The 11,536-nt window shown below is 40.5% G+C and overlaps 1 protein-coding gene across 1 annotated transcript; it reads right to left on the bottom strand.

The window, feature by feature from the left end:
- Window positions 1-842: 842 nt before the first annotated feature.
- LOC122734941 (olfactory receptor 1361-like) lies at window positions 843-1,784 on the bottom strand. The gene has a single exon (XM_043976136.1). The coding sequence runs from the start codon at window positions 1,782-1,784 to the stop codon at window positions 843-845; it is 942 nt and encodes a 313-aa protein (XP_043832071.1).
- Between the last annotated feature and the right edge of the window lie 9,752 nt (window positions 1,785-11,536).

The following is an 11,536-nucleotide window of genomic DNA, read 5'->3' as shown; positions in this document are numbered from 1 at the left end:
GGTGCAATGAATAGACCACCAGATCTGGAGTCAGGAAGATCTGAGTTCAAATCCAGCCTCAGACACTTACTAGCTGTACGACCCTAAGCAAATTACTTAATCCCTCTTTGTCTCAGTTTCTACTTATGTAAAATGAGGATAATAATAGCACCTACCACCTAGGGTTGTTGTGAGGATCAAATGAGACCTTAATTGATAAGTGCTTAGCACAGTATCTGCCATACAATAAGCACGATCATCATCATCAATCATCATCAATCATCATCAATCATTGCTGTCATTACTGTGTATATTGTTCTCTTGGTACTGCTTCCTTCCTTTCTCATTAGTTCCTATCCATCTTCCCAAGCTTGTTTGAATTCCATATAGTCATACTTTATGACTTTCTGAAGGCAGTGTAGTGTAGTGGCTAGAGAGCTCCCCTCAAAACTGGGAATGTCTGGGTTCAAGTCCCATTTCTGACATATCCTGTCTATGAGACTTTAACTAACACCTTTGACCTTTTAGTGATGTGCCCAATTCTCTAGTTCTATAAGCTGCAGATCTTTGCCTGGTTGAACTTTACATAGTGTCCCAAGTGACCCCTTTATTTTCTGAATGAGGAAAGTGAGGTCCAGGAGGGTCATGTGATTCGCTCAGCTAGGAAGTGGAACAGAGCCATAAGCAAATCTTTTGATGAAGGGGCCTATGCTATTTTCATTATACCACATTGCTGCTGGTACAGGTAGGGAGGTAAGCAGTTAACTTCATTCATTTCATACTTGAGAAGCATTACTGCAAATCTGTCCAAGAATTGAGGTTGTCTGAGTCACAGTCCCTCAAACCAGAAGGATGCCTCATAGTCACAGAGAGAGGCCTGGTTTCCTGGTGAGGAGAATCCCCAGGGCTCCTTTCATATCCTTGTTCCTCAGGCTGTAGATGAAAGGGTTCAGCATGGGGGTGACCACTGTATACATCACAGCTGCTGCTGTGTCCTCCTGGGTGGTGTGGGTGGATGAGGGGCTGAAGTACACTCCAATGATTGCCCCATAGAAGAGACAGACCACAGTGAGGTGGGAGCCACAGGTGGAGAAAGCTTTCCACTTCCCCACAGTAGATGGGATCTTCATCACAGTCACAAAAATTCGAGTGTAGGAGATCAGGATGCCAATGAAGGGGATGATGATTGTTAGCACCCCCACTGTATTGACCATCAGGTCATTGATGAAGGTGTCTGAGCAGGCCAACTTCAGCAGGGGACTGAGGTCACAAAAGAAATGAGGAATTTCACTGTGGCCACAGAATGAGAGTCGGGTCAGTAGGACAGTATGTATCAGAGCAACAGCGTAGGCCCAAAACCAGGACACTACTATCAGAAGAGCACACAACTTTGGGGTCATGATCATGGAATAATGCAGTGGAGCACAGATAGCCACATAACGGTCATAGGCCATGGCAGTCAGAAGGATACTATCTATGCCTGCAAACCAAATGAAGAAGAATACTTGTGCTAGGCACCCAGCATAAGGAATTGCTTTATTTCCAGAGACATGATTTGCCAGCATCTTGGGGATGGTGGTTGAGGTGAAGCAGATGTCAACCAAGGACAGGTTGCTAAGGAAGAAGTACATGGGGGTGTGGAGGCATGAACTGGCTTTAATGACCAGAATGATGAGCAGATTCCCTAGACCTGTGATCAGATACATAATAAGAAACAGGAAGAACAGGAGTGTCTGCTGCTCTGGCTGCTCTGAGAGTCCTAGGAGAATGAACTCAGAGACTGCAGACTGATTTCCTCCTTCCATGGTTCTGTTGGGAAAGACGTATGGAATAGAGGTGAAACAAGAATTTAAAGATTCAACAGATTAATAGTTCCATGGATAAGATATCAATTGTAATATGTTGCTTTAAACTATGTATTGAATGAATATATTATATTGTAATACATTATAGGTATTTAATATGTACAAGAGTTGAGCTAAAAAAAAATTTTTTTTAAATTTTTTAAAGAGTTGGGCTGGCTCTTACCCCTTCTGTTCCAGCAGAGTATAAGCTCCCAGAGGACAGGGGCTATTACTTTTTTATCTTTGTATCCTCAGAGACTAGTAAAATGCCTGGAACAAAAAGGAAAAGTTAAATAAATATTTTTGTTGGATTCATTGACTGCTGACAGTGGATCTGAATTTACTTCAATTGAGTTTAAAGAACTCATGGGCAGGAATGGTGTTAGATCTGGAGACAGAGGACCTAGTTTTGAAACATAGTTCCATCACTACTTGGTCAAGTCACTTATCCCAACTGGGCTTCATTTTACTGAACTGTAAAACAAGAAGGTGGAACTTTGTGACTTCTAAAGTCTCTTCAAATGCCAAGTCTATGAGCTCACACCACCTCCCTTTGTCATCTCAAGCAAATAGCCAATCCCACTGACATAGCCAAAGCAAGAATCCTGCATACAAAATCCTTTGCTTTGAAGCTTCCACTAATTGCTCCTATTTTTGTCTTCCAGGGCCAAATAGAATGAGCCTGACAAGTCTTCAGAAAATAGAAGCCAGTTATCATATTCCTCACTGGTCTTTTCTTTTTTAGCCTACACATTCCCAGTTTCTTCTGTCAATCTTTCTGTGGCGGGAGCAATATATATATTTTTTTTACTGGGAGTAATATTTTAACCCCTACCTCCATGTGAGTTAGTCTAGTTTTTCCTTAAAAGGTATGGAAAGGGAGGCAGCTAGGTGGCTCAGTGGATAAAGCATGGACCCTGGATTCAGGAGGACCTGAGCTCAAATCTGGCCTCAAACACTTGACACTTACTAGCTGTGTGACCCCGGGCAAGTCACTTAACCCTCATTGCCCTGCAAAAAAAAAAAAAAAAAAAAAGGAAAAGAAAAGGTATGGAAAGCATCCTTGAGACTTGGTTGGTTCAGGGGATTAAAGACTCAGGCTACTGACATTGTCTCCTGTTCCCCAAATACCAAAAAGTGATGAGGAGCTATAGGTTCTCTCTAGTTTTTGGTTGGTGGACAACTAGGGGCAACTCAGGCCAGGGAGCTTGGCTTAGCTGAATCCACTTAGGGTGTCCTCTATGCCTATTCTTGTTGAATATCTTTCAAATGCCATCACTAATTGAATCTTCTTTTCTTAATTATTGATTGTCCTACAAGTGTTTTATTTTGTTCTAATATTGAATATCAAGTAGCAGGACACTGTGCTGAGCCACACCCAGTCACAAACACCTTGTATGTCCTGATTTCTAGTTTTCCCACCATTCTTTTTTTTTTTTTTTTTTGGTGAGGCAATTGGGGTTAAGTGACTTGCCCAGGGTCACACAGCTAGTAAGTGTCAATCGTCTGAGGCCGGATTTGAACTTAGGTACTCCTGACTCCAGGGCCGGTGCTCTATCCACTGCACCACCTAGCTGCCCCCTTTCCCACCATTCTTATTCCTCCTCTGGATGTGTTCCAGTGTGATGATGTTCTCCCCATTCCCACTGATTTTTGTGAATACAGATATCACTAGAGGGAACTTAAAAGGACTGCTGTCAATTAAGGAGTCTTTGGGCCTTGAGCCATCCTAGGTAATCATTTAAAATGGTGAGGTACTCTCTGGATCCAGAGAACCCCACAAAATCATACAAGTCAAGAGGTTCAAAACTCCGGGTCCACTTCAAGAATACCCGTAAAACAGCCCAAGCTATCAAGGGCATGTATATCCAGAAAGGTACCAAGTATTTGAAAGATGTCACATTGAAGAAACAATGTGTTAGTGAAGTTGCCACGTGTGCCAAGGCTAAGCAGTGGGGTTGAACACAGGGGTTTTGGCCCCAAAAAATTACTGAGCTCTTGCTGCGTATGCTTAAAAATGCAGAAAGTAACGCTGAACTGAAGGGTTTGGATGTGGATTCTCTTGTCATTGAGCATATCCAGGTTAACAAGGCCCCCAAAATGTCACAGCATACTTACAGGGCTCGTGGTCGAATCAACCCATACATGAGTTCCCATTGCCATATTGAGATGATATTGACTGAAAAGGAACAAATTGTTCCTAAACCAGAAGAGAAGGTTGCTCAAAAGAAAAAGATATCCCAAAAGAAATTGAAGAAACAAAAGCCTATGGCACGGGAGTAAATGTGACATTAATATGCAAATAAAAGTGAAATTAAACCACAAAGGAGAAGAAGAAGAAGAAGAAGAAGAAGAAGAAGAAGAAGAAGAAGAAGAAGAAGAAGAAGAAGAAGAAGAAGAAGAAGAAGAAGAAGAAGTCCTTGGCAAGGAAACTGTGACTTTAGTATTATTTTGTTACATAGTAGCACAGATGGTAGAATAGGTGATGGAAAAAATGGATCCCAGGACTTGGAATCAGGAAGAATTGAGTTTGAATCCTGTCTTAGACACCCTCTAGCTGTATGACTCAGGACAAGTCACTTATCCTCTCTGTTCTTCAGGTTCCTCATCTGTAAAATGGGGATAATAATAGCACCCACTTCACAAGATTGTTGTGAGGTTAACATATGTAAGACACTTTTAAACCTTAAAGTACTACATAAACCTTCTTCTTCCTCCTCTTTTTCTTCTTCTTCTCCTTCTCCTCCTCCTGCTCCTGCTCCTCTTCCTCTTCTTCTTCCTCCTCCTCCTCTTCCTCCTTCTCCTCTTCCCTCTCCTCCTCTTCCTCCTTCTACTTCCTTCTCCTCATCTTTTCTTTTGAGAGATATAGGCAGGGCAGCTAGGTGGCGCAGTGGATAGAGCACCGGCCCTGGAGTCAGGAGTACCTGAGTTCAAATCTGGCCTCAGACACTTAATACTTACTAGCTGTGTGATCCTGGGCAAGTCATTTAACCCCAATTGCCTCACTGAAAAAGAGAGAGAGAGAGAGAGGCAATAAAGAACTGACCTCAGAACCAGAAAGACCAGTACACAAGCTCTGCTCTTGATACTCACTAGGTGTATGATCCTTGGAGTATCACTGAATCTCACAGCCCTCTAGGCAATTCTCTAAACTCCTAAGTTTCAGGGAAGATGTTGACTTGCTTTGGTAGAGGAACCTCTCTCATCTAGGAGTTCTTTTTGTTCTTTATTGTTTAGTCATTTTAAACTTGTGTCTGACTCTTCATGACCCCTTTGGGGGTTTTCTTAGCAAAGATACTGGAGTGGTTTGTCATTTTCTTCTCCACTTCATTTTACAGATGAGGAAACTGAGGCAAATAGGGTTAAGTGTCTTGCCCAGGGTTACACAGCTAGTAAGTGTCTGAGGCCAAATTTGAATCTGGGTCTTCCTGACTGCAGGCCTCACACTCTATTCATCTGCTGTGCCACTTTAGCTGCCCTTCAGGAGTTCTTTATAGCCATCAAATAATAGTTCATTTCCCTATTTCTTTCTCTGTCTATTCAAGGTGACTCAATAGAGGAGAAAGAGGCATTAGGCTGTGAATAGTGAGTTAAGAAGATAGTTTCCTTAAATGAAATTTGGATTTCAAGACCAAAGCTATTATGTATATACACACAAACATGTATATGAATACATACATGTTTACACATACATATTTATGTATATAAAATATAAATATGAGTATATATGTGAAATGTGGGTATATGTAAAATGTAAGTATATGTGTACATCTCTGCCTACATGCAGACGGTGTGTGTTGTTGATGTTGCTGTTTGTCCTTTTTTCTTGAAGAAGACCAGGACCTTAGGAAGTGATGTCATGACTTGCACTGAATTGCATTTAAGTGAGGCGGGACTATGCAAGGTCACCAACCTCATTCTGTTCTCTAGAGCCATCTACATCCAGTGGCAAGATATATATATATCAAGATGACTGGAGATGGCCCTGAACATACATACAGAGATGTATATGTGTATTGTATGTGTATGTATATACATGTGTATGTGTATAGGTAAATATTGCTCTTGACCATAGATAAAAGTCAGGCAAAAGTCAACATATATTTATTAAGCACTATGTCTCAAGAGCTGTGCAAAGCACTAGAGTTACAAAGGAAGCAAAGAGACACTTTCTGGTCTCAAGCACCCAGCAGTCTAGTGGGGGAGCCAGTAGTATGCAAACATTTAATTACAAATGAATTTATATATATATGTATATATGTATGTGTGTGTGTGTGTGTATACATACACATATAAATTTATATAAATATTTTTATATATTTATATGTATATGTGTATTGTGTGAATATATCAGGGCTTCTTAACTTTTTTTCACTTACAATCCCATTTCACCCAAGAAATTTTACATGACCATCACTATATATATATATATATATGTGTGTGTATGTGTGTATATATGTATATACATATAAATATATGTAAAACCTATATGGAGTCATGACTTACAGTTTAAGAAGCTTTTACATATGGGATGAATTGGAGATAGGCAACAGAAGGAAGATGCTAGCATTAATGGAGATCTGGAAAGGCTTGTTGCAGAAAGTTTGATTTTAGCTAGGACTTGAAGCAAGCCCAGGAAGCAGAGATTAGGAGGCAGAGAATTCAAGGCATGGGAGATAGCCACTGAAGGTATTTGACATCTGGAGATATGGAGGATCTCGTTGGGGAAATAGTAAGGAGGCCAAGTGTCATTGGAACGTAGAGCATGTGTTTGGGGGAGAAGGAAGAGGAGGAGAATGAGGTGGAAGAAGACTGGAAAGGTAAGAAGAAGGTTATGAAGGGTTTTGAATGCCAAACAGAGGAGATTATATTTGGTCCTGGAGGTGATGGGAGCTGCTAGAGTTTATCACATGATGGGATAAGAAGCCATAATATAGTCAGATCTTTGCTTTAGGCATATCAGTTTAACAGTTGAGTGGAGAATGGACTGAAATGGGGAGAGATTTGTGGCAGGTAGACCAACCTGCAGGCTATTTAGAAGTTCAGGTACAAGGTGATGAGAGCCTGTATCAAGGTGATGGAAATGTCAGGGGAGAAAAGAGGAGGTGCGAATGAGAGATTTTATGAGGGCAAAATTGACAAAATTTGGCATCAGATTGGATAGAGGGGTGGGTTAGAGAGAGTAAGTAGTAGTAGTAGAGTAGTAGTAGTAGTACTCTTGACAGTAATAAGTAATATTAGAGACAGGGAGGGTTTGGGAGGAAAGATAACTAGTTTAGTTTCAAACATATTGAGTTTACAGGACATGTAGTTCTGCATGCTTAATGGGCAGTTGAAAATAAGAGACTAAGGAGAAAGTTGGGTAGCACAATGGATAAAGCACCAGCACTGGATTCAGGAGGACCTGAGTTCAAATCCAGTCTCAGACACTTGCTACTTACTAGTTGTGTGACCCTGGGCAAATCACTTAACCCTCATTGCCCTGAAAAAGAAAAAAAAAGATACTGGAAGTCAGCAGAAAAGTTAGAACTGGAAAGGCAGATTTGAGAATCACTGGCATAGAAATGGAAACCCTGGGAGCTGATGAGACCACCAAGTGAAATAGTATAAAGGAGGAAAAGAAGAGGATCCTACACAAAGTTCTATGGGATAATAACCACAGTTTGCAGGGATGTCCTATATGAAGACCCAGCAAAGAGGACTGGATGGGAGTGGTCACATGAGTAGGAGGAAATGTAAGAGAGAATAGTGCCAAAAAACAGAAGAGATTATCAAGGAGAAGAGGGAGATTGAGAGTCTCAAAGTGGGCAGAGAGGTCAAGAACTGAGGAAAATCCACTCTAGATATGATATTTAAGAGACTGCTAGTTACAGTGGAGAGAACAGTTTCAGTTGAATGATCTAGTTGGACTCTAGACAATTAAGAAGAGACTGAGAGGGGGGCGGCTAGGTGGCAGAGTGGATAGAGCACCAGCCCTGGAGTCAGGAGTACCTGAGTTCAAATCCGGCCTGAGACACTTAACACTAGCTGTGTGACCCTGGGAAAGTCACTTAACCCCAATTGCCTCACTAAAAAAAAAAAGAGAGAGAGAGACTGAGAGGGAAGATGATTTTATAGGTTGCAGGCAGCCTTCTCAGGCCACAAAAGAGAGAAGTGATATGGGATGATAAATAACCGGAATGGATGGGTCAAAGAGTGATTACCTACCTAGAAGGTAGTGATTACCTACCTTCTAGAAGGTAGGATTTTATCTGGTACTTAAAGGAAACCAAGGAAGTTAGGGGGTGGAGAGGAGAGAGTGTATTCCATACATTCCATGTATGAGGGACAGCTAGTGAAAATCCCCAGGGTCAGAAGATGTTGTATCTTATTTGAGAAATGATGGGGGGGATGGTTTCTATTTATTTTCTCTGTATATGTTCCATTCCTGACCCCATCCCAATATCCCAGTAGAATTTCAACCTATTAAAGGTAGGGAGTATTTCCTTTTTGTGTTTTTGTCAGTAGAACCTGTACTGTGGCACAATAAATGCTGATTCATTTGAACTGCCTTTGATCACACAGTCAATTATTACCTGAGGATTTGAATAGAGATCTTCCCAATTCCAAATCCAGCTCTCTATTCATGTTACCATGCCATTAATAATCCTTTGAGACTTATAGCACCAAGGTAATAGATGAGTAATAAGAAGTTATTTGCAAAATGGGGAAGGAAGTGGAGAAGCCAGATGGAAACTCAGAAAATGACAATCTTCTTCCACTGGATTCTCCTCTAAAGCTTAAAATTTGGGGAAGGGAGGCCATATTATGTACTAAAAATGTCCATGGGGTAAGGGGCAGCTAGGTGGCATAGTGGATGGAGTGCCAGCCCTGGATTCAGGAGGACCTGAGTTCAAAACTGGCCTCAGACACTTGACACTTACTAGCTATGTGATGCTGGATAAATCACTTAACCCTCACTGCCCCACCAAAAAAAAAATAAATAAAATAAAAGTCCATTGGAATGAAAGTCAGGGTTAAAGTTCCAGATCTGTTATGAATGCACTGTGAGACCTTGATTGACTCCCATTATGGGCTTTAGCTTCCCTAAAGGTTATATGAAAAAGTTAAAAATTTGGCCTCTAAGGTCCCATTCAGCTCTGATATTTTGTGTTATAATCTTTTTAATTCTGATTCCAGCAGTAATATTCTAGGTCTTCTCTTTCTCTGTTATTTTAAGTCCTTTTTAGCTCTTTAATTAAATGTTTTCTGTTTTCTGAGAGCCATTCTAGCCCTCTTATTCTACATTGTAAGGTTCCTCCTGACTCTTACATTCTGTGTTCTCTGCTTTTTTTTTTTTTTTTTTTTTTAGCGAGGCAATTGGGGTTAAGTGACTTGCCCAGGGTCACACAACTAGTAAGTGTTAGGTGTCTGAGGTCAGTTTTGAACTCAGGTACTCCTGAATCCAGGGCCGGTGCTCTATCCACTGTACCACCTAGCTGCCCCTTCTCTGCTTCTTTTAAACTCTGACATTCTATGTCCTATGTTTTAAGGTCCCTCCCAACTCTAATATATCATACTCTATATATGATCTCTCTCTCTGTCTCTCTGTCTCTGTCTCTCCAACACACACACACACACACACACACACACATACACACACAAACACACACACATGGAATACATGGAATATATAACAAAGCTTTAAGATTTATTAAACTTTAAAAGGTACTAAGACTTTTAGGATACCCTGTACTTTAAGAGCTTTCTAAGTCCCAAAGGTTTATCTTTGTGCTTTGATCTTTCTCAGCTCTAACATTCTGTATTCTAGAGTCTAGCTTCTTAAACTATGGGTCTCAACCCATATGAGGTCATGTAACTGGATGTGGGGGTTGCTGCAGCCTTAGTTCTAAACACACAACATGCTCACTTTGCACTGTGTATGCTGTCACGGGATCAAATTAAAATTTCTCAGGTGAAAAGGGGTGGCGAGAAACTATTTCTCCTGAGAAATTTTTATGTGACCCTAGGTATATAGGTATATAACAAACCTTTTACTGCTGCCAAATTTTTTCACACCCCTCCCCCCCTCTACACATTCAGTTACCCCATATAAGGTCAAACCCCACAGTTTAAGAAACTTTGTTCTAGCGTCCCTCTTAGCTCTGACATGCTGTGTTCTATGTTCGGTGTTCCATGCTCTAAGAGGCAGCTAGGTGGCACAGGAGATAGCATTATGGGCCTGGAGTCAAGAAGTTCTACTAGCTATGTGACTCTGGATATCACTGAGTTCAGGTTGCCTCAGTTTCCACAACTGTAAAATGGGGATAATACCACGTACTTCCTAGGGTTGTTGTAAGGATTAATTGAGATAAATATTGGTAAAGAACTTATCACAGAGACTGGCATTGTTAGAAAATTAGTAAATGCTTGTTTCCTTCCTTCTTTCCTTCCTTCCTTCCTTCCTTCCTTCCTTCCTTCCTTCCTTCCATCCTTCCTAACACTCTAGGTTTCTATGTTCTGGGCTTTCTTCCAGCTCTAACATTCTAGGTTTTATTGTCTAAGGTCTCTTCCAGCTCCTCTAATATTCTGTGTTTGTTGTTTTAAAGTCCCTCTGAACTTTGACATTTTAGGTTCTATGTTCTAAGGTCTGTGTTCTATGTTCCAGGGGTCCTTCCACCTCAAACATTTTATGTAGCATATGCTTGGACCCCCTGTAGGTCTTTTTAGCTTAGACATTCTATGTGACATGTTCCAAGGGCCCTTAAAGCTCTGACATTCCACATTTTTAAGCACTTATTTTCTATGATTTTAGGAGACAGCTACAACATTATTTTGTTTAAGATTTCCCACTTGAAGTGAATAGAAAGAGCCATTCACAGATTCACTTACTTGGACATTTCTTTGGTTTGGGTCTTCTTTTCCTGAGGAACTAAGCTTTGTTGCCTTCCCTGGTTTCCTTCCCACAGATGAGATTTTCAGACAGGTAAGTGGTCCAACATGTCAGTTCCTCCAGGAGAAACAAGCCTTGAGGCTTTGGCTGAAGTGGCATCTATGAGAGTATCTCCTAGGAAGGATGTGTGTAGATAATTGTAGGCCCTTTTATAGGGATTCCCTGGACCCAGGGTCCTAATTCCCTAAGTGCGTTGTTAGAGACAAACATCAATTAATTGTCAATTTTCCACTCTAGCCTCTTAGGGCTCAACTAGTTTTGGGATGAGTTTGGCCTAAGTTCAATTTATTTCCCCAATTCTTCTGCCAGGAATGATGAGATTTCCAAGTTGTTCTGTTTTTCTTCAGAGCATTTTTTCATATGGCAATAGATAACTTTGATGTATTCATCTGAAAACCGCATGTTCATATCCTTTGACCATTGCTCAATTGGGGAATGACTTGCATTCTTATTTTATTTAGTTCCCAATACATTTTAGAAATGAGGCCTTTATCAGAAACACTGGTTGTAAAAATTGTTTCCCAGCTTTCTTCTTCCCTAATTTTGGCTTCATTGCTTCTGTTTGTACAAAAACTTTTTTATTTAATGTAATCAAAATAATCCTTTTTGCATTTCATAATATTCTTTATCTCTTTTTGGTCATAAATTCTTCTCTTTTCCATAGATCTGAGAGGTAAACTATTCCTTCCTCTCTTAATTTACCTATGGTATTACCCTTTATGTCTAAATAATGTACCCATTTTGACCTTATTTTGGTATACAGTGTAAGATGTTGGTCTAT

This window comes from Dromiciops gliroides, chromosome 1 (genome assembly GCF_019393635.1).
Source record: "Dromiciops gliroides isolate mDroGli1 chromosome 1, mDroGli1.pri, whole genome shotgun sequence".
NCBI lineage: Eukaryota > Metazoa > Chordata > Mammalia > Microbiotheria > Microbiotheriidae > Dromiciops > Dromiciops gliroides.
The sequence above is the reverse complement of the archived record's forward strand: the minus strand, read 5'-3'. Positions and strand labels throughout refer to the sequence as shown.

What these genes read in the sequence shown, in the direction of transcription:
- LOC122734941 (XM_043976136.1), bottom strand. Translation starts at nt 1,784, where the DNA reads ATGGAAGGAGGAAATCAGTCTGCAGTCTCTGAGTTCATTCTCCTAGGA.